This window comes from Rhodnius prolixus, unplaced genomic scaffold (genome assembly GCF_049639745.1).
Source record: "Rhodnius prolixus isolate KJV_2025 unplaced genomic scaffold, Rpr scaffold_6, whole genome shotgun sequence".
NCBI classification, from domain to species: Eukaryota; Metazoa; Arthropoda; class Insecta; order Hemiptera; family Reduviidae; genus Rhodnius; species Rhodnius prolixus.
In genome coordinates this window covers 31,371,648-31,399,236 of record NW_027411634.1, presented here as the reverse complement: position 1 = coordinate 31,399,236, position 27,589 = coordinate 31,371,648, and the positions used below count along the sequence as shown (strand labels likewise).

General features: G+C 30.1%; 3 protein-coding genes across 18 annotated transcripts in view; 1 reads left to right on the top strand and 2 right to left on the bottom strand.

Moving 5' to 3' along the window:
• Positions 1–15,486, bottom strand: part of LOC141460362 (uncharacterized) — a 95,600-nt gene extending 80,114 nt beyond the window's left edge. For 2 of the 7 annotated variants that reach the window (XR_012461877.1, XM_074140294.1), the window contains exons 1-2: positions 13,436–13,452; positions 10,399–10,519 (exon numbers count right to left, since the gene is read on the bottom strand). The gene's annotated coding sequence lies outside the window, so the exon portion shown is untranslated. Of the gene's footprint in view, positions 1–2,508; positions 2,638–5,873; positions 6,000–8,465; positions 8,603–9,175; positions 9,362–9,567; positions 9,705–10,398; positions 10,520–13,435; positions 13,549–15,350 lie in introns of those variants that run through there. The other 5 variants (XR_012461880.1, XR_012461881.1, XR_012461882.1 and 2 more) reach the window with 5 other exon arrangements.
• On the top strand, positions 6,280–16,321 carry LOC141460359 (uncharacterized). Of its 2 annotated transcripts, none has more exons than XM_074140280.1 (7): positions 6,280–6,488; positions 10,178–10,341; positions 10,414–10,547; positions 10,639–13,533; positions 13,636–13,903; positions 14,695–14,936; positions 16,183–16,321. In XM_074140280.1, the coding sequence occupies exons 1-6, from the start codon at positions 6,443–6,445 to the stop codon at positions 14,926–14,928; spliced, it is 3,741 nt and encodes a 1,246-aa protein (XP_073996381.1). In that variant the 5' UTR covers positions 6,280–6,442; the 3' UTR covers positions 14,929–14,936; positions 16,183–16,321. The 2 variants fall into 2 exon arrangements, with proteins under 2 accessions (XP_073996381.1, XP_073996382.1); XM_074140281.1 differs by lacking the exon at positions 16,183–16,321 and adding an exon at positions 15,853–15,989.
• Positions 16,322–18,700: 2,379 nt separating this feature from the next.
• Positions 18,701–27,589, bottom strand: part of Liprin-beta (liprin-beta 1) — a 183,757-nt gene continuing 174,868 nt past the window's right edge. For 7 of the 9 annotated variants that reach the window (XM_074140289.1, XM_074140287.1, XM_074140288.1 and 4 more), the window contains 10 exons: positions 26,845–26,974; positions 25,059–25,176; positions 24,815–24,934; positions 24,044–24,206; positions 23,698–23,970; positions 23,390–23,549; positions 22,446–22,654; positions 22,228–22,362; positions 20,460–20,513; positions 18,701–19,191 (listed from right to left, as the gene is read on the bottom strand). In XM_074140289.1, the coding sequence (XP_073996390.1) occupies positions 19,144–19,191; positions 20,460–20,513; positions 22,228–22,362; positions 22,446–22,654; positions 23,390–23,549; positions 23,698–23,970; positions 24,044–24,206; positions 24,815–24,934; positions 25,059–25,176; positions 26,845–26,974 (1,410 nt within the window). In that variant the 3' untranslated portion in view covers positions 18,701–19,143. The remainder of the gene's footprint in view (positions 19,192–20,459; positions 20,514–22,227; positions 22,363–22,445; positions 22,655–23,389; positions 23,550–23,697; positions 23,971–24,043; positions 24,207–24,814; positions 24,935–25,058; positions 25,177–26,844; positions 26,975–27,589) is intronic. The other 2 variants (XM_074140286.1, XM_074140285.1) reach the window with 2 other exon arrangements.

The window sequence follows — 27,589 nt, the reverse complement described above, 5'->3', positions numbered from 1 at the left end:
GCTTCTTTTAGACTGGCTGTGAAGAAAATTTAATTTAAAATAGGAAACTACATTTATATTAGCCAAGAATAGTGAATGTTCTCACCTACCAATCTATTACTAAGCCACCAGTACATCGTACAGGTAGGGTTCGCCTGTTTTAGACTGGCTGTGAAGAAAATTTAATTTAAAATAGGAAACTACATTTATATTAGCCAAGAATAGTGAATGTTCTCACCTACCAATCGATTACTAAGCCACCAGTACATCGTACAGGTAGGGTTCGCCTGTTTTAGACTGGCTGTGAAGAAAATTTAATTTAAAATAGGAAACTACATTTATATTAGCCAAGAATAGTGAATGTTCTCACCTCCCAATCTATTACTAAGCCACCAGTACATCGTACAGGTAGGGTTCGCCTGTTTTAGACTGGCTGTGAAGAAAATTTAATTTAAAATAGGAAACTACATTTATATTAGCCAAGAATAGTGAATGTTCTCACCTCCCAATCTATTACTAAGCCACCAGTACATCGTACAGGTAGGGTTCGCCTGTTTTAGACTGGCTGTGAAGAAAATTTAATTTAAAATAGGAAACTACATTTATATTAGCCAAGAATAGTGAATGTTCTCACCTACCAATCTATTACTAAGCCACCAGTACATCGTACAGGTAGGGTTCGCCTGTTTTAGACTGGCTGTGAAGAAAATTTAATTTAAAATAGGAAACTACATTTATATTAGCCAAGAATAGTGAATGTTCTCACCTACCAATCTATTACTAAGCCACCAGTATATCGTACAGGTAGGGTTCGCCTGTTTTAGACTGGCTGTGAAGAAAATTTAATTTAAAATAGGAAACTACATTTATATTAGCCAAGAATAGTGAATGTTCTCACCTACCAATCTATTACTAAGCCACCAGTACATCGTACAGGTAGGGTTCGCCTGTTTTAGACTGGCTGTGAAGAAAATTTTATTTAAAATAGGAAACTACATTTATATTAGCCAAGAATAGTGAATGTTCTCACCTACCAATCTATTACTAAGCCACCAGTATATCGTACAGGTAGGGTTCGCCTGTTTTATACTGGCTGTGAAGAAAATTTAATTTAAAATAGGAAACTACATTTATATTAGCCAAGAATAGTGAATGTTCTCACCTACCAATCTATTACTAAGCCACCAGTATATCGTACAGGTAGGGTTCGCCTGTTTTAGACTGGCTGTGAAGAAAATTTAATTTAAAATAGGAAACTACATTTATATTAGCCAAGAATAGTGAATGTTCTTACCTACCTATCTATTACTAAGCCACCAGTATATCGTTCAGGTAGGGTTCGCTTCTTTTAGACTGGCTGTGAAGAAAATTTAATTTAAAATAGGAAACTACATTTATATTAGCCAAGAATAGTGAATGTTCTCACCTACCAATCTATTACTAAGCCACCAGTATATCGTACAGGTAGGGTTCGCCTGTTTTAGACTGGCTGTGAAGAAAATTTAATTTAAAATAGGAAACTACATTTATATTAGCCAAGAATAGTGAATGTTCTCACCTACCAATCTATTACTAAGCCACCAGTACATCGTACAGGTAGGGTTCGCCTGTTTTAGACTGGCTGTGAAGAAAATTTTATTTAAAATAGGAAACTACATTTATATTAGCCAAGAATAGTGAATGTTCTCACCTACCAATCTATTACTAAGCCACCAGTATATCGTACAGGTAGGGTTCGCCTGTTTTATACTGGCTGTGAAGAAAATTTAATTTAAAATAGGAAACTACATTTATATTAGCCAAGAATAGTGAATGTTCTCACCTACCAATCTATTACTAAGCCACCAGTATATCGTACAGGTAGGGTTCGCCTGTTTTAGACTGGCTGTGAAGAAAATTTAATTTAAAATAGGAAACTACATTTATATTAGCCAAGAATAGTGAATGTTTTACCTCCTTATCTATTTCTCAGCCAACTAGTATACTGTACAGGTGGGGTTGGCCTGTTTTGGAACTACTAGTGAAGAAAATTTAATTTAAAATTGGAATCGGCATTTACTTTGGCCAAGAATAGTGAATGTTCTTAGCTACCTATCTATTACTAAGCTACTAGTATATCGTACTGTTTTTACTGTTCCCCTGTACTAGCTGGTTATCGTACTGGTTCCCCTGTTTTAGACTAGCTGTGAAGAAAATTTAGTTTATAATTGGAAAATGCATTTACTTTGGCCAAGAATAGGGAATTTGTTACCTACTTATCTATTTCTAAGCCACTAGTATATCGTACTGGTAGCGTTGGCCTGTTTTGGAACTAGCAGTGAAGAAAATATAATTTAAAATAGGAAACTACATTTACTTTGGCCATCTATTTGAACAATAATAAATTATTTTATATAAAATCAAAAACTCTTGTTTCTCTCAACCGAACAGTATGTTTCATTTGAGAAAAAAAGAAGTTTCTAAGATAATAATAAAAGTAATAGTATGTACATAAGTGTTCACAGACGTTTTAAATAAATAAATATTTACCTTCCGGCTAACGATGTGAACACATTTTCTTAACCACTACTGGTTTACAACATGACATATTATCAAGATTTTTTGTTGGAGATTTCTAGACTAGAGAAGAATAGAGCGACGAGCGTGGGTCTATCTTCAACACACAAGTGAAGGAATATCTGGTTTGACGTCTGTATATATTGTTTAGTGATGGCTGGTGGCGAATATGTAAATTAAAATTTGTTTTCTTATGTTGACAGGTGTTGTAAGTGCGCTAGCTGGTGGCTGTTTTTGAAACTACTACTTTATTTTCTGTTTTTTAGCACTTTCTAACGGTTTTTTTAGAACTATCTTTTTTTTCCTTAGATTTCCATAAAATTAAAGATTAAGAATTTTTTACATCAAATTCTATTGCCCAAAACTAAAGTTCACGATTTCTACAGTTAGTACCTTAACGTCACAAATATGAATGTACAGAGAAATAATTGACTAAATAATTATACAATAGCTTGATCACAATAAAATCATTTCCCATTAAATTTCAATGAAAAAAGGTCTAATTTAGTTCAAAAGTATTTAAGTAATAATGAAAATTCTATAGAAATTACTTTAAAAAAATTTGATTTGAAAGTGAATTAATAAGCTACAGTACTGATGTTTTACATATTATTATTTTTAAGAACCTTTTTATCAATGAAAAATAATTAAATATCCAAGCATACAGAGATATCATTACAATTGAGTCTTTTTCTTAACACTTTTATAATCTTTTAACATTATTATTCTTCAATTTTTGTCATGTATGCAATTAAAATACAAACATGAAAAATAGTTATCTCTGATGGATAATTTCTACAATATTCACGTCTACCATTGCGCTATTGTATTTTCTAATCTAAATAAAACCTACATTCAACAACAGGTAAAACAACTTTTTCAGATTCAACGGGAAATAGTTTCTATTGAAATACTGTTTGTTAGATATGAAATAATAGATAAACCTACCTGAATAACAGTTCCACAGGCAGAGTGCTAGGCAGATTTCCTTGACTCTATATTCCAGAATAAAATGGATGAGAATCGACTATGTTTATCGGGATGCTGCTGCATGTACAATAATAAAGGGACAACAGAGTAAATCATTTCAGATGAAAGTTGAGAATACTGTGCTGCAAGCTGTTATACCGTTGGTGAGGACCCGGGATGAAAGCAATGGTTAATGGAAAAGAATATTACATTGATAATTATAATTAAATTCATAACAAGAATAATATTATAGAAACCGGAGCTTTTTTCTGGGAAACTACGATAAATTTCGTATCAACAATTCAGTTTGATAAGAAATAAGATATTGGAAAAAGTTTTATTTTTGTTTAAGATGATGAACTATCACCAAGATTATAAAATAAATGGCTAATGTGCGTTAGTACGAAAAGCCAATAATAATAAGAAATAGTAGAAGAAAGAAAAAGAAAGTATTATTGAAAAAACCTTGGGTTCAAAATTATAAAGAAATTTTGGGATCAATATAATAGTAAAGTATAGTAATGCCTATTTTTTTTTAGGTGTGCTATACGTAACTACTAAATTAGGACGGAGGCGACTAGCCACATACTTTACAATAAATTTATCATACTAACCATTAAACAGAATCCAAGGTCTAGATCTAGAATCGAACCCAGTACTACGACGCACCTTATAATCAATATACATAGATAAAAGTATTTTAATAAAGCTACAGCATTGATTTGTACTTTCAATTTAAATAAATGTTTTTAAGAATTTAAATCTTGATTTATAATTTCAACTGTTTCCTTATTTGACTATAAAATATAACTTTTATTTAGTTTAAGTATTAATGTTTATCTAACAAATTTAATATTTAAACAAAATTCATATTCTAAGAAAAAGTGTTTAATTTAGTCAAATAATAGTTTTATTGGACTGAAAATGTTGCAGCCTACGATGTATGTAATTTCCAAATGAAAGCTGAGCATTTCTAGGCTGCAACCAAAGTGTTGTAAAGAACATGTCGAAACATTACTTATTCCGATCCAAAGGGAAAGATTAATCATAATAAAAAAGGTTGATTTAAGAAACAATTAGAGCTATTTCGTTAATGATGTTATACTTTGAACATATTAAATAATGGATATTTCCACAGGCCAAGTAACTAAATTCACACTTTAAGTTAGACTGCAGAAATCGGAGCATTTTACTGTTGAAGAATATCTTTTATGAAACAGTACAACATAACACGGAAGTGTTTGGGGATTAATGGATGAAAATAGTAAAAGATTGATTTAGTTACCAGCAAGAAGTTTAGTTTTCTATTAATATGCTCTGTACATATTAACTAATATATTAACTACCTGAAGTATTGTTAGGCAAGAAAACATTGTAGATTTTTATAAGTTCTGGTTACATTGTAGAAGCATTCAAAAATTTCTTTCATTTAAGACAATCCACATGTCAACCACTGACATTTGTTTCCGCCTAACGCACCGTACTCATCACTAACTTCAAGTTATACTGCAGGAGTTATTTTAAACAAGAAATACTATCAGCTGATAGAAAGATGCCTTGTCACACACGGCGAGTGACAATTTGAAATAGAAATGTTAAAAAAATCTTTAAACAAAATACACTTTTTTAATGCAAATGATTTCTTTTAACTTACCCAAGTTTAAAATCGAATATCTATCTCAATTACAATTTTAAACAGTCGTTTTTAACAAATTCGCCTAACTGCACCTTCTTATTTTCATTTTTCTCTAATAGAAAAACTATTGCCTAGAATTTGTTCAGAGACAATATTCTTCAAGATAAATTTCACTAATACCATATTTTGTTTTTTTCAATCGTTGATATCTTTCAGCTGCCTCAATACATTTTCAGAAACCACACTAACTGCTATTCTGCAGTTACATTCAAAAACATACATATCTAACAAATATATGATTAGTAAAATGCTTAATTCAATGTTTTAAAGTGTTTATATTTGATTTAACTACTTACGAGAAAATTTGTTGAAGTTTCTGTTTATATGCAACATAAGTGTACGAAACAATTCTGAGCCGGTGTACTTTCGATTGAATTTACAAAATAAAGCTTTTTGAATTGTTTTTTTAACCAGCTCTGCGTACCTTAGCTATTGTAGGTATAATATGAATTATAATTCTGCTAAAACCCAATTCGAAAATTCACTCTATTACAATAGGTGTAAGAGCAAGAAAAAAATGTAAGTTGGGCTTAAAATACAGATTCCTAGAGACTATCGAAGAAGTCACAAATATAAGAGAAAAAATCCTTCACTAATTTGAGCTTGATAATCTTATAGAAGCAAAATAAAAGTTAGTGATTATTTGATTTAAAGGGTTAAAATATGTACTTACAATACAAATCTTATCCCAAAATTTACAAATCACACCTCTTTCCGTACATGATTAGAGAAAGGATTGTTTGAAATTGTTGTACTGAATTACGACAAATTACTTCAGCTCGGTATGTTTATATTTTATATTTCGAAGGTGTATTAATCACAAACAGTGCTCTCTAGTGGGAGAATATGTAAAGCATAATAGAGAGGGTTGCTCTCTCGGTTTAAAAAGAGAGAGTACTTCTCCCTACTCTAGCCTCCTTATTATCAGACTAAACTTTTTTTCCGATTGGTCCAAGACTTGGTGGTTATCTCTCATTGGCTAGTTTTTAAAAATGAACGTTATAACCCTGAACTGCAACTACTTGTTGTTTTCATAGACATAAAACTGGTCCGTGAACTGTTAACGTGTTTAGTGTAGTGTTTACGGTTAGGGTAGTTACTCGATATAGTATTTAGTGTGTGTAACGTGTATTATTGAAACGGTTTAGGGAAAGCACTTTATTTTTTTAATCTTAAGTTTATTAGAACATTTCGAGGCTTTTATTTTTTTTAAAGAATAAATTTGTACATTGTTATCAGAAAATGTCTTTCCCGAAGGCCAAGATTCTAAGATTCAATGAAGAAATGAGTGAGTAATAAATTCTTATTAAAGGAATAAACAGAACTTAAGTTTTAGCAAATTGCAAAACATTTTGTCAATTTTAATCGTAGACAATTCTTGTAATGTGCGAAATGTTAAAATAATTTCAGATCTTTTACTATTTATACTTCCTAATTTAAGAGCTGTTTTTTCATTTAAAATAAACAATAAAAAAACTTGTTTAAAATGTGCTATTTTTCATTGAGATGATTTATTTTGCTATATTACTTACTTGCTCACCATATAAGATTAGCATAACGGTCTTTCTCCCGGGGAGTGTGAGCAGCTGTCTAGAAGGGTGTCTGAAGAAAAGGGAGCATTACAAAAGATTTTTTTTGTTAGCAGCTGACCTAACGTATTGTAAGAGTTCACCCCCAAGTGAAATCAATTACATGATCAACAGCTTCTAACTGTTGTATCTTTGTATATCCCTTTAAATTATTTTTCCCTATTTAATATTGGAGAAAAAACTTTAATTTTATAACAGATCCATTTTTATTTTCTTAAATAGTTTTAAAAATAAACTTTCTTAGCAGAAGTTTTTTGTTTGTTTTTACTTTTATGCGATCATATAACAATTTCGTACTCTGGATTACATGCCCTTAAGGTTCTCTAATTAAGGATGTTCCAACATATTTTTAGAATTTTCCCCTGGCGGTTTAAAACTCATATTAACGAAAGAAAATGTGTATTTTTCAAAAATTTAATATAATTTTATGGGTAGACTTAATCTTAAAACTCTATATAAATCAATCTTACATTCGAAATTTTAAAAAATAATGTACTTAAGAACTCATTCCGAGGTAATAACTTGCCGATTGGAATTTCAATGACAAAAAATATTAGGACAAATGCTAAACGGTGAAGTAGGAATGACTGACTTACCTTTATGATATCCAAGTAGCTTCAGAAAATGAGGGTGACCATTTCAGAATTTTAGGGGACTAGTTTCGGATGTTGCAAAATTGTAATATTTTCAGTAAGGGAGATCTCAAAAAAAAGGCATTTCTTACAATTATTGCATAATTAGATATGTAACACTTTAATAAAAAAATCACATTTCATTTTTCTCATCATTAAACAGTTGAAGGAGAGCAAAGTTTATTTTTATGGCACTTTAGATTAAGAAGGAAAGACATCTCCAAAATCATTTCGGAGTTTTTATCTTTTTGCTGTTAACACTTAAATAGTATAGCAAGATGGGACTTGTGAAGGATATAAACATGCACAAAAAGAGCTTGTGAGTAAGAGAACAGTACTTCAATCAATGTAGAGTACTTCGAATTTATCAAATACTTATTTATTCAAATTAGATTTTACCAAGAAAAACAGATTTCTTGGATACTAAAGGCATGCGACCCTCTGTGTGGAGATATATGGTTGTACATTATTTCAATGCCCCTCTCGCTAAATAAATTTCAACCCATGAGTCTTGAGTTTGAGTATCTAAAGGCCGCAACTCAAGAAAGACATCCGCACTGTCTCTCGCATTGTTGAAGAATGAAAATGTAAAAAATTCAAAAACTATAAATCGTAAAGGGTTAAGATATCTAGAGGAAAACTTCTCTATTTCTAATTTGCAGCAATTGTTAGAATGAATGCCACAATTTTCATCTCATAAATGATATTTACATTATACAGTAAGAAAAAAGTACCAAAACCATTTTATATTCCATAATAAAATTGAACAGTTAAACAAAATTTTGTAAAATATATGTGAGAAATACGTACAAATTGAATCCAGGCAGATGTGCGTGCTAAATAATTAGATGCACCTAAAGTCCTATCTCCAAAAACAAAAATAAAGCAAGAACTGGTATTTGGTTAAAAAAAAATATATTTACATAATATAACATATTTTGCATTAGACTTGTGTTCTAATTCTTTTGTTCTTTAGAACACTCATATGGCTGAGCAATACATGCCTGTATTCATCTCAGTTGTTTTCTATTCATGTTATTTCATGATGTTATATGATAGCTAAAACTCTTCTTTAGAACGAGCAGTCTGTATTCGATTAGAAGCTCAATTCAGTTTTTATTGTCAGTTTTCAAGTAAGGCGTAGTTAGGTACCATGTTAAAACAGAGAAATACTTACCTCTCTGAAAACAAAATCTAGGTTGTGGTGAGAGGGTAAAGGAATCAGAAGCACCATATGAATAGAACCATATGTTGACAAAGTAGTCACCCTCCAAGGGGAGAATATCAACATTATTCTAGAAGAGTGCTAAAATAAGATAGAATGAACTTCCCCTTTTTAAACTTACTTGTTCTCCTTCGTTACATCTACCTTTTCGAAACTTTAGAATTTTATAATTTTTTCATTTCAATGGCAAAATTTTAATTTTTATCTGAAAGCGACTATGTTGTCAATGAGAAAATATTTCTACGCAAATAACTTAACAATTACCATTTTTACTTATTAATTTATTGATTCATAAAATATTTGTTAAATACGTAGGTTTACTTTCTTAATTTTTCTAGGATTTCATAGACAGAAAACCTATTTTAAAAAGTCAACTTTTATGACAAAATAATAACAATATTTAATCCTACTCGTGAATTACGAATCGTACTATTACTCTTTTTCGTTTCTTGATCACAGTCTTCATAAAATAAATGCATTATAGCTTATCTACTATTAACTAAAAATCATTCCTTTTAATGTTGATAAGCCTTGAATAAGTGTTGCTGCATTTAGCCGATAAATTGTGATTAGTCACAACTGATTTTTTTTTTTTATGTTGCAATTCTTTTCTTGTACATAGATGTAATTTGCAACAGGTTCCTGTATTGGTATTTTTGTATTATATAATAGATTTCTTATGTGAACACTCGTCCGACTCTTACAGCATTTTGTACTGTGGAGACATATTTTTCTATGAAAATGTGTATTTTAGCTGTCGTTAACATTAAAGTGAGGGAAGTAGAATCTTATTTTAAAAGGAAGGCTAATATCTTCCTTTTACAATAATACTTTGTCAACAACAATACCATCTTAGTTCTAAAATCAGATTGTAGATATACTTTCACTTAAATGTCTTATTACGAGATATATTACAGATATCTTTGAAGCTTTATTGAATCCATATTTCATTTAAAAAGCACTTTTTCAAGATTTCCTTTCTTCTGTTTCAATTATCTATTCTCTTTGAAATTTACAACGCAATGACTAATAGTCATGATTCACTCTTAGAGAACAATCTATAATTATTCATTATTATGATCTCTATTGTAAGTAATACTAACACGTGAAAATTATTTTATATTGTAAGATATTATTTTTCTAATACTGAAAATGGTTAAATTATTCACATTAAAGCCTTCTTTAATTTCTATTTAATTTTCAAGTTTTGTATTTATAAATGACCTTCGTTTTTATTTCTCTCTTTCGATATTACGATTTTAAGGCCGGACTCGAGAGCTTTTGCCATTTATATTTGAAACTAGTTAGGGTGCCGACCCTAACAATGTATCATGTTTATTGAATGAAATGATGAATAGAGAATTACACTTATAAACGAGAATATGCCCTACATTTTAAAGAAAATTTGGGATTATTATTTTTCAACATTGCGCTGTTTTTGTAGTTTTTGACGATCAGCCATTATACTCTCCTACCGAACAATTTTAATAAAAGTAATAACATTAACAATCACATTTAATTGATTTTACAGCCTGTGCACCACCTCCTGGCAAGTATGATCCGAAATTTGAATCAAAGGTAAAGGGTGCTGTAATTGAAAAAAGCAAACGTTTTTTAGAACCGAAAATTGAGCCAGCTATGTCTATTGAAAGTCTTGATTCAGCATCCACATGTTCTCATCATCAGTTTAGAACTGTAAGTAAAATTTTTAATTTATTGGTGATTTATTTTATTATATTTTTTTTAATTAACCTGTATTGTTTGTAGCCTCAACTTCCCAAAAAGAAAATACCAGCAACACCAAGATCTGCGATTGAACATGGTCGAAGTGTTTATCGTACGCCTACTGGTGGAATGGCTTCTACCAGCAAATCTAAGAAAAAATTGGAAGATGTATTTAAGTAATTATTATTATAATAAATTATTTTAACATTTTTATTTCAATATTTATATTTTTTTGCCATAAATATAACGTTTATTTCTTTATTTTAGATTTGAAACGGAAAAGAATCTTATAGAACAAATAAATGAGTTGCAGAGGGTACACTCCTCTCAGTTAATTGAGAAGGATGAAGAACTTAATTCTTTGCACAGCGAAATTACCGAACTTAAAAGTAATTTCAATAAGAAAGAAGAGTTGCATGAAAATGAAATTAAAAATGTACGATTGGAATACAATAATGAAATCAATAAACTAAAGCATGAATTGGAGAACACTTTGGATGACATGAAGAAAGATAGAGTTAAACATGAGGAGATGGTGCGCGAACTGAAGTCTCAGATAAACATTTTAGAAGAAAATGTGAAAAACAGCAACGCAATAAATAATGAATTAGAATATCGCTTGGCTGATCATCAGCTATCACTTATTGAAATGAAAAATGAATATTTTTCCTTACAAGAAGAATTGAAAGATGCTAAAATAAAGATGGAAAAATTAATTGAGGAACATAAAGCAGAACTGGCTAAGGCTAAAGATCGTCACTCAGAAGAGCTTGAAGGTATTGCAACCGCTGCAGAATTAAATGTAGAATTGGTTACCCGTAAAATGGGTGAAAGGTTAAAAGCTTTAGAAGCAGAGTTGGATATTGAAAGAATGGAACATCAAGTAGAGTTCACTTGTAAAATAGAACAGATATCCGAAGAGGTAAAAAAGAAGGCGAACAATTTCGATTTACAAGCCACTACCATATTGGAAAATGTAAAATTAATGGCCGATGAGTACGATAAAAAAATTAAAGATCTAGTTGAATCTTTAAATACATGTACAGAAATAAATGAAAATAAACTTAGCGATTACATACATATTAGTGAAGAATTGGAGAGTCAAAAGGCTGTAAATTTGGAACAAAAAATAACTATTGTTGACTTACAGGATAAAGTAGATGTATTAAATATTGATTTAGAAAAACTTAGGAAACAGTGTAAGAAATATGAAATAGTACAATCTGAAGCGAGTAAAACTATACAGGTATTGAGTAAAAGGCTTTACGAGAGTGAAAGTGAAGTTGAGCGGCTAAATGAAACACAAGAAGAACTGACTTTGAGAAAAGACGCTTTGGAAGAAAAAATTAGAGCTTTATTAAATGAAAATAAGGAGCTGAAAGTAAATATTTCTGATCTTCAGTTAACCATAGTGGGGCAGGTGAAAGAAGTAGAAGCTAATCTAGTTGCTAAAGTAGATACCTACAGAAGATTGGTGGTTGATGAAACACAAAAATTTAAATCTTCATTGGACGAGAAGCAAAGAACTATAGAAATGATGTTAGGAGAAATTGATTTCTATCGGAATAAAGCAAATGAAGGAGCTGAATATATTTCATTATACCAGAGTAGAATATCTAATTATAAGGATGAAATATCAGAATTATCTTTAAAATTCAACGATATTGAAGATGATTACAATGACAAATTGAACGCTCAAAAAAGTTTATATTCTGAACTGCTTAAAGATTTTGAACGTTTAAAAATTTCCTCTGCAGCTAAAGAAGAAGAATTAAAAAATACTATAGAAACAGTAAATGCTGACAAGACTTCGCTAGAAAAACAATTAGAAGAAAAAATTCAAGCCGTGGGTGATCTCGAAAAAGAAGTGGAAGAGTGTAAGCAAAAATTATCCAAAGCTGAACAAGACATCCTACTTATGGAAGAAACGGGTTTCGAAAATGAACGTCACATTGAAGAATTAGCTCTTAAATTAGATCATTACACAGATTGTGCTCAAAAAACAACCGCTCAAGTCAACAATTTAACTAAACAAATTGAAGCAAAAAATGAAGAAATCAATCAATTAGAACAAGATATAGCTGACAAAGATTTAAAAATAGCATCACTTTCTGCTGAATTGTTGGAAAGTAAGAATTATGTGCAAAGTATGACTGAACATGTGGTTCAACTGATGAATGAGCTAACAGAAAAAGATCGTCAATGTGATAGTCTTAATCACGAAATTGAAATGAAAAGTGCTACTTTGATACAAGTTTCTGAAGAATATGAAAAAATGAAAGAAATGTATGACGCAGAAACTAAACGCACCAAAGAAATTGAAAAAGATTTTCATGAGTCACAGAGGGATAATGAAAAATATGTGGATGAATTGATTTCAGAATTAGTACTGGAAAAAGAACGATGCACAGAATTGGCGCATAATTTGGACCAGTACAAGGCAAACAATAAAAAATTAGAAGCTCAACAGAAAAATTTAAATCCAATAGAGTTTTCAGAAGTAATAAACAAATATGAACAAACCGAAGCAAGATTAACAGAAGAAAATAACCAATTAATCGAAGAAAATAAATCCTTCATGGACAAACTAGATGAATATAAACAAAGCATGAAGCAATTAGAAGAAGAAAAACATGGACTCGAAGCAAAAATAAAAGAAATAAACAATGAAAAGGATGGTTTAGTGGAGATGATAAAACGCCAATGGGAGGAGATGGAATTGTTGACGAATGAAATTGAAAGTCAGCACGAACAGATAGATGAACTAAAACAGGCCAGACATGATAATATTGAGGACGAGCGAGCCATTTATCAGGCTGAATTGCAGAATGAAATATTCGCTTTGCAGCAAAGTTTAAATGATACACAAAAAATGGTTATACAGTTAAAGTCTAGAGAAGAAGATTTTGTATATAAATTAAAATCAGCTGAAGCTGATTTAAATGATGCTGAAAATGAAAATGAATTGCGTGATAAGAAGATTAAAGAATTAGCTGAGAAAAATTCCGAATATTTATCGCAAATTGAAGCGTTGGAAAAAAGAAAACATGAATATAAGACTTACCTTGAAGAATTAGAAGAAGAAATAAACCAAATGAAACAAACAAATAGCGCCTTACTTGAAGAAAATGAAAGCTTTAAATCTAAATGTGTTTGCCAAAGGTAAGTGAAAAATACCTACAACAAAATTTGCCACTATTTTAACAAAATAGTTTTACTGAAGTTTTAAACATTAATATACTTATTATTATTATTCTGTCTCAGGGATCAATCAAAATATATGTTATTACAAGAACGTATAAATGAATTAGAATCCAGGAATATTGAGTTGGAAAATATTATCGGACCATTCAAAGAACAATTGGTCCAGTTTGAAAGTGAACGTGCTGCTCTACTTTCAAAAACTGAAAATACAGAAAAAGAATTGAAAGCTTTGGCTATAGAACATGCTAAAACGCTTGGACATCAGAATCATAAACAAAAGATCAAACATGTAGTACATCTTACTGAAACGATCTGCGAACTGAAAAAGGTGATCTATTAGATACTAAATTTTTATTTGCCTCTTAATAATTTCTTGCTTTAAACTTTAAATGTAATGGGGAGCACAGTAAGATGTTAGGAAAAAAGGTATTTACCGTTGGGTTGTGAGTTATTTTATGCCCTATTCAAATTAGCATTCATTTGAAATAGCTATTGTAGAAACTAATTTGCAATAAAACTTTAAAGACCCATTAAATGCCTGCTTCTAGCAATGGAAAAAAAAGATCATGAGAATCGTGTCGGCCAAATACCTCCCTTCAGACTAAGGACAACTTAAGACCTTCCTGCTGTCCAGATTTAACTCAATTTAATTAGTCTAGAGAAAGAATGGTAACGCCTGGGATTCAACAGCCTCCTAGAAAGATGCATTAAAAATTTTAATCGATATAGGCTGAATATTGAACATTAGTAAAAAAAATCTAAAAACTAAATAATTAAAAAATTGTTTCTTTTAAATAAAAAAAACTTGTTTAAAATAAGTAATCTGAATCCCGTATTTGCTCGGGCCGATACTGTTACATCTTTAGTTATCCTTATTTATGCGATTTCCAACAATTAAATGTTTTTTAATTTCTTAGACAAAACCAATCTTAAATAGAAATTGGTAGGAATTCATTTATTTGAACTCGCCACTATAGTTCGTTTGTCCTAAATCAATGACAATCAAATTTAGAAATTCTCAGAATTTATGTCGACGAGGTGTGAGATATCCAGATACAATCATGAAAAAGCTGGTTGTAATAGCAATTAGTTCTAATTAATTTTGATGTTTTTGATTAGGAAATGGAAAAATTAAGAATTGAAAATGGAAAACTACGTCAGACATTAGTTGAGCAACAACATAAGGATGGAACTTTAAGAAAATCAGGCCTTATTCGTCCAACCGTCAGGGTGGGAAGAATTGATAAAGAGAACAACACCAACAAATCTGAAGCTACTAGTCCATTGTCCAAGAGCAAAGAACGACAATCTAGTCCTGCGTCAACTGCTCTTAAACAAAGAAATGGACATTGACACTTTAGGTATAATGTAATTTTGTAATATATATATTTTTTTATTTCTTCAAATCCAACAAATTTAGAAGTATGACAAATATTTATAAAATACCACTTCCAGTATTAATTAATGTCCTCCGATTATCATTGTTAATGTGAAAAGAAAAAAAGTAATGATCATGCTTTCATCAAATTTAAAAATCCCTTTTCTTTTTTAAAAGGTTTCATATTAAAAGTTATTTATAAAATTGCCTCTTAGAACCTTTATAAAGAAATCTGGCGATTTTAAAGATTAATACAGAAAAACTATGATTTAAATAATTATCCTTTAGGTTAGAAAATTGTTGCATAGACTTTTGATTGGCTAATTATTAACTGATTAATACTATTTCAGTTATTTATTTTTCAACACTTATTTATTAATTCTAAAATGGAACTTACCCCTTTTCAAATGATTTGAAGTAGGATCTGCAGTTACGAAAAACAACTGTTAAAATAAGAAATAATTCCTTTGCAATCTGGTACCAAAAAGGTGTTCCTTTTATTTAATTCAACTACCTGGTATCGCATTTTCATCCTATGTTTCGTTTGTAGACTTTGACGGGTCTAACACTATCGAAGTCTTGTCACACACTACCATCACCTGATTCACTTGTGAGGGAGGTTATATTTGATAATTATAATCTTACCTCCAGAGCTGATTAATCTCAAGGGACAAAATCTTTTGAAATGCATACATTTTGAAATATATTTAGCATTACGAATATAACTTTTGTAACACTTATAAATCCAGCAAAAAAAATAAATTTAAAAAAAATTTACTTATATACCTTAGTTCACCACAAGTCAAGTTCTTAGAATCTCAAATTTTAATCTTAATTCAGATAATACTAATACTTGTACTTGAGTACTAGCATTCTTATAATGAAATTTGAATTGACAGAATTAATGATCTCCGATGAGCAACCCCTAAATTCGTTTCGTCCACTAAATCAACTGCATCTAAAATTTTAGTTTTAAAAAGTTTTTATGTTCTTAAAGAACAAACTAATTTGCTTTGGCCGAATCAAAAAGTCCTAGTTACACATGTATATACATATGTATACATATTATGTAGTTATGAAACATATGTAAAATTTAAGTTATAAAATGCTTACTAAAGCATTGTCAAATTACTTGATACACCCACGAGTTTTCAACTTTATTGTAATTCCTTCATATTTTCATGATTAACTCTTACTATTCTTCTAATTTTATTTATTTTTTATAACAGAAACATTTGGGGTCATATTTTGGAACATGAAATTTTTCTTCAAAATATTAAAGTTTCAAGAGCTTGTAAATAATTTCATCAGTCGAATTTTTGAATTTATTCATAGTTTTAATTAGGTACTAAACTTATGACTATAATTTTTGAACATTTTAATCAAAGTGAATGGTTGTCGAAACATTTAAAAGAATTTTGGTTCCTAATGACTAGTTTATGCCATATGGCCTCAAAAACGATGTGAAATAGCTGCCAACAAAATTTTTTTACTTCTTGTATTAGAATTTGCTGATAAAACATTCAGGATACTAGAAAAGGATTCAATATGGCACGTACTGAAAAAAAACAGAATTTTTTTTTGTTTAAAGATTTATTTCATGTTTACCTGTTAAAAATTGTATAATATAACTCATGCAATTAAATAAAATTAAGTTCATTTTTGAAGAGTTTCATAACGACTCTTAAATTAATATTATTTCCATTATTTTTACTGACATTGAGCAATTTTTTTCTGTTTTTCTGATATTGGTGAATTTAATGTGTTATTTTCTTTTTATAAATAATTTTATTTTTTACTGATAGTTATTTCAAACAGTTTAATAAAGATTTATGTTTCTCCAATAATTGATAAGTAAAAATATTGTTACCAGAGATTGGATTTGGTTTCTTTTAATTTGCAGTGACTGCAAAAAAAATCGAAGAATCTATGTAAATGATAAAAAATTATGTTAATTTGTATTTAAGTTTTTTGTTTAAGAAAAAAAAGTAATATATTTTGTGCGCATTTAATTGTGTAAGTGATTTTCGTAAAATGCGCAATAAAAAAAAAGTATAATATATTATAAATACTTATATAAATAACAATTTTTCCTACTATCTTTATTTTTAATAATTTCCAAAGTATAAATATGATATACTTTTTTAAATATATATTATGAACATGTTTCTTTTTCTTGTCCAATTAATAAAAATCAGGCAGATTTATTGTCATCCAAATATACTTATATTTATTAAAAGAAGAAAACAAGCTGCACAAAAAATGTAATGAAAGTTTAACAAGAAATAAAGACTATTTAAAAATTGGCACAAACTCATTTTTCTCTTTTCCTAATTCGAAATAAATATAAACTTCTGCTCAATACTAGCTCACCACTTTACTTTTCAGACACAAATTCTTCTTACTTAAACAAAAAGAAAAGAAAAAAAAGAAGAATATTTTTGAGATTGGATTTTGCCACTATGCTCTAAGCAAAGGCTATCTAAATTATCTTTCAAAGAAATAAATCATTTTATAACAAGTATATTATTCAGCATACAAATGCAGCTTATGTCGTGTCACGTTGTGCAGTGCTCACGATGAATATACGAAGGCGGAATGTGCTTCGAATAAAATACAAAATACGTCCGAAGTTAGCCAGAGCTAAACGTTTTGCAGACCTCGACAATCTCGAGTATGATCAAGTGGTTGGTCACATTGCATGAAAAAGTTGACTAAAGTTAAGTTCTGTTATCCATCCAGTCAGAAAGTAGGTTAGTCTATTCCTATCCAGTGTATTTTTGTTAAAATATTTGTGGTTCTTGCTTAAGATCTGCAGTCGGGTAAGAAAAGTAATATTTACTTTGAAACTAAATTGTTACAGATTTTAATAGAATCTGTAGTTTACAATTTTATAGACCTTTTTCTCATAACTCCGTTAATTTATAAGAAAAAGTGAAAGTTAAAAAACAAAAAAATTCACAACAATCTTCTTTTAAAGAAGCTTGATGGGAAATTTACACGTTTCTACCAAGAAATTGATATTCATTCCAGAATTTTTTTTCTTGTAAACCACTTAGTTGAACTTTGGATTGAGTTCTGAATAACGAAAGATTAATTCTTCCTAACTCCCTTCTTATTTTAAAACAAAATGGTGCGCTTATTTTTGAACAGGAATTTATTTTAAGTAAAAATTATTTCCTGCAATTTCTTCTTCTTATTATTTTTTTTGACTTTTTAAATTACCAAATTATACTACAATAGGCAGCGTATATCTCTTTCCAAATTTATTCCTTACAACGCAGTGAATTCACAATTTATTATCCACTGTACAAGTCAATCATATTCATATTTATTAAAATTCGTTATCAATTTATTTGGTAGTAATAATAATTGTAAAACAAATTATAAGAATAACTACTCTACTCACTAATTTACTATAAAGAAGCGTTTGATTTCATTTTCTTTGTTTTTTTGTGTAATTCTGAATTTGCAAAATATAGTTATTGCAATGAATTTTTAATATTACCTACAATACTGATCAATTATGTAAAGGAAAAAACAAAAATCAACAGAAGCATTTTATATACATTTTCTAAATTACCTAATACTCTTTAAAATTCTAAAAATGCAATAAGCCAGACAAAATTAAAAATAGAATGAATAAATTGTAAAAACTGTACATAATTTATTTGGACCAAAAAAAAATCATTAGATAACTTGAGGACCTATATATTATTTAACAATCGTTTCTTATGACATTTCCAAAATTTAATCTCATTTATGATCTTTTCGGTTTAATTTATCTTTGGTCCCAGGTTTGTTTATTTAAAAATTTAAAATATAATTTGTCTCACAACAAATAATGTTATAATGTAATATTAACAATGTTTTTATTTTTAGCAAATAAAAAGAAGTTAAATAGGTTTTTAGTGTATTTATAAAAATTAGGTACACGAAGGAAGACGATTAAACATATTTTTTTAATGTTTACTAATAAATTTTATGGTGGATAAAAAACAAAAAGCAAATTGGCTTTATCGATTACATATAATTTATTAAATCTAATCCAAATCAAAGTAGCAATTTTACAGCCTAAAAGTATAAGGAAGTAAAAGTGGAAAGGAAGAAAATATCAAATATTTACAATTATGAGCTATTAAGGGTAGATGTAGCCAATAAAGCCAAATCATTATCAACCTAGTTACTGATTAAACATCGCTTATTTGTTGATCATTCTTCTTCTTTCCTGAAGAACTCTGAAATGAAATTATAAAAATTAAAAATGTTCTGTACTTTTATAAGTTTTAAAACGTCTTTTGTGAAATTAAGAAATAAATGACTTAATTTTTCTAAATAGTACTCTTCTACAAAGAAAAGATTTGCTACCATATAAGTTTTTTTGACAAAAGAGAAGACGGGTTGCTCCTCTACTACCATTGTAATGAACTAGGAATCAGCATTACCACCGAATATTCTTTCTCCTAAAGCTTTCTTAATTGAACTGAACAAGTGGCTGTACATAAGTGAAGACTATGAGTGGCGGGTTAAAGAGGTGTCAAGGAATTTCAGCGGGTTAAAGCAGCGCGTTGTAATGGAGAAATTCGGGACTCAGATTAAAAAAAAAATGAATTAATTAATAATAACAAATAAAATAAAACCACTATGAAGTCCTGTTGAAATAAGGTTAAAAAAGTTAACGAAAAAGTGCTAATTATGAAAATAACGGAAAGTACTGGTTGACATTCCAGATAAAAGATTGTAACAATATGGTCTTGCAAAGAATCGGAGAAACAAAGTTATCACCAGAAACATTTTAGACTGGATATATGAAGAAAGAAGAAATACATGACACGATTGATGGCCAAAAAGAAGGTTAAAGTTGGGCACTGACTGTGAAGAATTGTGGTCAAAGGACCGCTGAAAAACCGATCGGTTTTTTTTTATCAAACCTTCATGACGAAATGCGACCGTTGGGCCAATTAAATGAGGAGTAAAATTTCTTAGAAATCTCATGAGCCAATTTTTCCTCTGCAAAATGAATAACTTAGTAACTTAGTTAATATAAAAGCTGTGAATAGCATTTAACAATTTCAAACCGCCTAGACATTGCAGAAGTATATTATAAAAAAGTTATTACTTTGATTGAAGGAAAGGAATTAATAAATAGTTAGATTCATTTTTCTGTAACTCAACCAACCCGCATAGCCACGCCCTGAAGAAGACAATATATTTGTCGAAACGTTGGCAAAAAGAGGAGTTGTTGTTTTTATTTGACTGATTCCTCTCCAATTTTGAATCCTTAATTTAATAATTTACTTTTACTTCGTTTTTTTATTTCGTTCTGATCATTTGTTAAAAGAAAGTAAACTAATTCTTCTATTGCTTTTCAAAATCATCGACTAAGTTCATTCGTTTTCTAATAAAATACTAAATGTACTTTAAAATCTACTCTATAGGTTTAAAAATTGCGCACGAAAAAAACTAAAGTACAATAAATTTTGTACACTAATTTGTATTATCAAACCTGTGACGATAATGAAGATTTATCAGGAGAGGCAGCCACGTGATTTGGGGATTTCTGAAAAAATTAAACAGAAAATAAACATTATTTGGGATCTTTATTAAGATTTCTATTTTTTAGTACTTATAATTATTTCAACAAGTATACAAACAAAAACAAAAAACACATAATAAATATGTTAATCGAAAAGCAAGTTATTTAAAAATTAAAACGGTTATTCACCAGATTGATGGAAATAATGGAATTGAAATTGTTTAAAGATTCGGTTTTGCTATTTTCTGCAGCAAACATAACTCATTCAAGAATGAGTTTTGATTGTGTAGTATTTAATTGGTTAAAGTTATGTGTGTCGTCTGTTCTGTAGTTTATTCAGGAAGGATCTTTGATTGCATACAACTGTATTTCTTGTTTATTTTTATTTTTTTCTTTAAGAGTTGTTGTTAAGCGATGATAAATGCGTGGAAAGCATTTTTGTTATCGTTCTGTCGGGTGTTCTTTTCTCTAGATGCTGTGGTCTGTACAGGACAGAGTAATCGTTACAGATAATCTTATAATCATATAAGTTGATCTGTTTTTTTGGAAGGAATCTTTTGACTTTCTTGTATATTGTTTTTCTTTCGACATTGTGAACAGTGATGAGTAGTTGTTGAAGGAATAAATGATTCCTTCATTGATTCCTGAATAGTCATTATTGTTAGGAATAGATTGGATATTCTTTTGCCCGACCTGTTCATTTGTATGTTTTTGACCTGCGAAGCGCTTTTCTTCAAAAAACTTGAATTTTAGAAACCTATTTAATTCTTATAATAGTATATAATTAATATTGCCACAGATGACAGTAAAATGGCGCTTTAGAGAGAAGCATAACTACTCTTTTCTCCGAGAGGTGACCTAAATAAGGTGTTCCTGCAAAAAATGCCTCAAATATTCAATCAATAATAAATAATTCAGAACTGGCACATCCCGTTAATAGATTTTGATTGAAACCTTGCTAAAGGTCCCCTGGATTGTATCCGTTGAAAATTAATGTTGAATCATCGGCATTTTCCCATTTTAAAGTACAGCAAAGTCACAGATAGGAAATCAGTCACACAAACTAATTTGAAAAAACAAATTTGGTTTACATCGGATCTCAAGAGTAAAGTAAAGTAATCGCCTATTTTTTCAGGCGGGGCTTAACGTCCAACTACCAATTAGGTGTCATGGACGGAGGCTACTAGCTAACATACTTTACTGTAAATTTCTTTTATTAACTATTAAATAAACTCCAAGGCCTAAGACCGGGAATCGAACCCAGTACCACAATTCATATTAGCTTTGCAGGTCTCGCCTCTAACCGCTCGGCTACCGTGGCGCCTGGATCTCAAGAGTGTTTTTCCGGCGAATACTCTACATCAAAAATCTGTACCATTTATTAATACATCCTCTTAGAGGGGTAAAATTAACAATTTTTTTTTCTCTTTTGGAACAATTACTCAAAGTATGTAGCAGAAGAACAAACAGATTTCTTCTTGGCACTAATTTCTCCAATTTTAAAAATGAAGGGAAGGAAAAAGCATGCAGTCTTAGGAGCACAAACACCTTTTTACCTCTGCCGTTATTGACCTTCCCCAACATTTTGTATTATTAATAAATTTTAATATAACACAAATGGATATAAGGTTGATTGATACCAACACCATCATTTTCCCAAATGAAATCTCAAACAAAAAAATACTGAATAAATACATACAGTATAAAGTTAATACTGTTAGTTGTGTTAGTGACTTACAGAAAGATCAGGTGAGCAATCACCTGCGCTCAGATTAGACTTATTACTCTCGTTAAGCGGACAAACCAGCTCTCCGTCTTCTAAATCGTATTTACTCTTCTTTCGTTTTAAAGTAAACTGGGATTTCTTCGGAATCTTTAAAACCAAAAATTTTCTTTTAAAATTAAGTTTTAATTGTTTTAATTAAATAATAATAGAAACTACGTGTACATTAGTACCTTAATTTTGAGATTTGTCGTGAGCGGTACATAACCCAACGTAGCTTCGGTCTCCCTTTTTTTCTGTATAATTTCTGAACCCAACAATTCCTTGAAATGAGTAGATAGATGCCTTCTAAGTAATGTCTTCTCACTAGGTATCGATAATAGACTGGCCAGCAGTGTATCGGTAAATCTTTCTTCATGCACCATGAGACCTCCATGGACACCTGTAATTTTAAGAAATTATTCTATAATAATATTGGTATAATGTGTCAGATTCATTAAAAATAGAAAAAATATCAGCAGAAAAATGTAAATGGTGTTTCGGAGAGTCATACAACAGACCTCCAGTTAAGTTAGGAAAGTCTATGATTGGACAAAATGAGAAGATTAAACATTGATTACTTGGAAATGTACACTCCCTTCCAGCATTGTCCAAAGACCAATTAGATTTACTATTACAGAAAATGAATTTCTCGAAAAATTGTAATTAGAACGAGTTTCGCGGAAAGTTTTTTCCAAAACGAACAGTATAACGAAATGTGTAACACCAAGATGAACCCAGCTAAAGGACATTCATTTAAGATGCGTCAACTTCGTGATCATTGGCGCTCGTAGCTTTTTCTCAGGGCATTGTCTTTGTTACAGTACTGTCCATCACCGGGCTGTGATTAGTTAAGAAGCTCTTTGAAAAAAAGGCCAGCACTTGGATTGACGTACGTTTTTGCCAGATGTCTACCAACGTGACAGATATTTCATTGAAAAGTAAAACCACCTCTAACATCTGTGTGAATGGCCAAGGAGAATTTCACAACCTGCCATAGAATGATAAAAAATACTGTTTTGTTAATGACAAGCAAGTAAGGCGGAGCCACAGATGTTCGCCAACTTTAGAAAGGCAATTTTACTAATTTCTGTCCATCTTAAAGTTTTTAATAACAAGAAATTATTCATTAACGAACCAGAACCCCGAAGATTAGGAGCATATTCAGCTAAATCAACTACTCGTAGCCATTCCATAACTCTATGATTGGTCCATAATTCAACTCTTTCATCGGCTTCATTTTCAGGATCAGATCTTCTCACTAGACAATGTGGATCAAATTTTTCTTTTCTTAAAACCTAAAACATCAAATTTAATACAATCAATAATTTAAACAGTATGAATTATAACTTGGTAGAACAAAGTATAGACACATATTTATAATAAAATAGGTTTTGATAAAATTTTACTTTGCATAATTGTTATTCGGCACTCATTAAAAATTACCTGTATTCCAGCTCTAATACTGGCAAGATGTAAAGCCAATCCAATATGAAGACCATGTACATCATCTAATGTTAATCTGTGCAACACTCTTCCATCTAATCGAGCGGACATAAATGCTGCTTTATATTGAGGTAGACCGATGTCATCCAACCAACGTAGAACCCAACCAGGTTCCAATCTGCCTGCCCATTCTAACATAGGATCTCCACCGCTACCTGAACTTCCTCGTTCAGCTTCCAAACAAAGGTGCAATTTTTTACGAAGCAAGGCATTCTAAAAATTGTACTTTTTTTAAAAAAAAATAAATAATTATTAAATTTATAAATAAACAATATATGATTAAAACCTTAATATTTAGCTCCTTGTCTATTTCGTGTGGTGTAGCTGATAACAATGTTTGACCTGATTTAACCCATCTTTTGGCTTCTGTAAGACTTCCATCCAAACCCATTTCTTTCAGCCAATCACATATATTATCAGTTGTCCATTCAGCAAAAGGTTTATCACTTCTGTGCGTGTAAATAAATTAAACATTGTCTAAACATTTAATAGATGCGAAATCCAAAACTGCCTGTTACCTTTAACGTTGGATTAAGATTGAAAAAACTCACTAATTTAATTTTTTAAAAAAAGAAGATATTTTTTGTTTGAATGCAAATCGTAAATACAAAAACAAAAATTACAAATAGTCAATGAAAACAGAAGTAGATACTATCTTTCTCAGGACGTGGACCAACCATTTTATATTTTAAAACTCTGCGCCATCGCAAAAATTAAGGCAAAGAAAAACTCCAAATATATGATATATGATAGCTGCGTCAAGTATTTAAAGTTACCAATATTACGAATTTGTAGTTGCCATCATTGGAAAATAAGCGAATTTTAACAGAAATTCTCGAGAAGATTAAATCGACACGAGCAACTGCATATTGCCAATTGTCTTATCATAAAGTAAAAATCAAATTACATTTGCGCATGCTTTAGGTAAACAATGGATCTGCAAGTGAAGCTATTCCAAAAACTTATTAAAAATTCACAATCAACTAGTTACAGACAAAAAGTTAATTTTGTTAGACAAAACCTATTTAATTAACTTAATTTTAAAACAAAGTCTTACCTAAAACTGACTTGTGGGTCACCACATAATCGTGGCCCAGCAGTTGATCTAACTCCACCCCTTGTAAATGGTTCTTCAGTAGGAATGTCATCCAGGTTCCCTGAACCACTACGCTTAATCCTGCAAATTATCATTGTTAGTTAATAATTGTGCAAAAATTAAGAAAAAGTTATGTAAGGAATTAGCTATTAAGTACACAAATCTGATCTTTAAAACTACATAACCATAAAAAAACAGTACAAACCTCCCCAAAATTTTTCTAATACCCTTAGGCGCAGTTCCTTGTAACGAAGGGCTGGGCTCTTTATGGTAAGAATCGTCTTCTCTTTCCTTCTCATTTACAACTATTATTTCCGTTTCGGCTAAAAAATGTAATTAAAATTTCATTATTGCGCTTTAACAATTGTTTTAATGCATTTAAATTTGATAAAATTCAATTTTGAAGTTTTGCTATTTAAATAGAAAAGGCAAACTCAGGGTTAACATCGTGCAACCTATGTGTACTTTATCTCATTAAGTTTTCAAGACAATACCTACATTCAAAAGAAGGCAGAAACTTACTAAGAGTGCAATTGAAAATAAAACGAAATTAATAAGAAAATAAAAAATAAAATACATATTGACAGCTAAAATACGTGAATATGTACAGAGTTACAAAAAGTAAAATTAAAAAACTGTTTTTACAAACAATCAATGTTATGTTCATTCAATGTTAATGATTGGTGACAAATGTAAGATAAGCAGCCTAAATATTTTTTGAATATGAGTCTTGTACTTTAATTCTTGTTTACGATTTCCCTTTGTACATCACGAATTTTATTCATTTGTTTAGAGGTATTGAAAAATAGTTTTCACGTAAGCGCTAAACCTTCACATGGTGTGCCAATCTTCAGTAGTGAAGTCTGAAATGACGATATGCTTGATATGTTAAATGATATTATATACATATGTTAAAATCTCGGTAGGTTATACTCAGTTGAGCAATGACCATCTTGATTGTGTCATTTAGTAATAATATATACATTATTTCTAGACCTAAAGCTAACAATTTCAAAATGAATGTGCTTAAAAAAAAAAATTACAAAATGCGTACTTATGATTAATTTGGTTTATTGAAGATCTCTTAATAATTTTTTTTTTTTTGCCGTTTCTTTTGAATTTCCTTTTTTCATGGCTTTGTGGAGACGTTAGAAATGTTTAAAGTTTAAGGATGCCTTCAACATAAATACATCAAAATTTCCATCAAAACACTCCTAATAAAAAAGATGGGAAAGTGTTTAAGCCCGTTGAAGTCAAGGCCAGAATTCGTACACAAGAGTAAAGAACAGCCCGTTCCACAAATCCTATATAAGAATATTCTTCGTAATTCCATTTACTGTTATAATAAAATCATATGTTCTTCCTTGGGTATAAAATCCCAATATCTCGTTTTCTCATTGTTGACAGCAATAACCCGCTTCGTCATAGCAACGTTGTTGGGTTATGTAACTGTGAATGCTGGACAAGCTGATTAACTTAGAAGAAACGGAAATCCTTTTAGATTGCTAGTTTTTTAGTAGAGGATATTTTGAGTTCTTAAGACCGGGTGCTGGAGCTTTTGTGACGCTTCTATGTCAAGTGTAACAATTAATATAATCGAAGATATGTATTACCCAAGGTTCTTCAATTTTGATACCTAACTTTGGAAATGAATTATGGCCTCAAAGATATCGAAGACTATAAAAATTACATCCAATATAATTTGAAATTTATGCTTTACTTCTAAAACTTATTAATATGTCAATCTTCATCAACTAATCTGATTCTACTGCATTCTGAATATTTTTTTAAAAGCAATTTTTGTAATTTTTCTTCCAAGCAAACATTTTTAAAAGTAGAACATGCGAGAAAGCAGAGAATTATTCATTATTAAAAAAAAAAAGAAAACATTTTTGTGAGGTGGCTAGGTGAGACACACACAGAAAAAAAGAAAAAAAACGAGACAACACAAACTGCACGGTGCACGACTTTGTGGTGTGACTGTGTTTCACCTAAATTAGGCACAGAAGAGCACCGTGGGTGTTCAGTTGGCCTACCGAACACAACTGCTCTCCTAGCTGAGGATAGTTCGCCACTGGTCTGATGTTCCCTTGGTAAACTTCGATACTGACCTCCGCCAATCTGTAACATTAACAATTCAAATGTAATTAGGTAGCTAGACGTTTAACCAGAAATAATCTTTCTAATTTATGGTTATTTCGTTCAGGCAATTGCAACAATTCTTCTCATAAATAGCTTATCTAAAATATCTACATTAGCTCACTTATTTAGAATGAACCACTCAATCTTTTTTTTTTTATAGATAGAAAGTAGATTTTCGCCGAAGAATCTATTTCGAATAAAATCGTACAGACACCTTTTCAATTTTTCAGTTTAAAATTATTGGAAAACATCTGTTGAGATCTGTGTTGAGAAGGAAAAAAAACTATAATAATAAAAATAAATCTAAATATTGGAAATAAGATATTTTGAAGATATTAGTGTAATAGATGACGGTAAAATCACACTTTTCGTGCGCTGGTGTGGAACACAATCCTTTAAATTATAAGAAACCTTTTCCCAACTGCATTAGAATCGATCGTTAGATTTGGAATAGAATCATTGTGAGCTATTAAATAACCGTTTCATTTTCACATTTGGAATATTTGAACAAAAATAAAGTAATTATAAAAAAGAAAATTAGACTTTCGTACATTACACTGTGACTCATTCAAGTTAAAATCTCATTAAATAGCA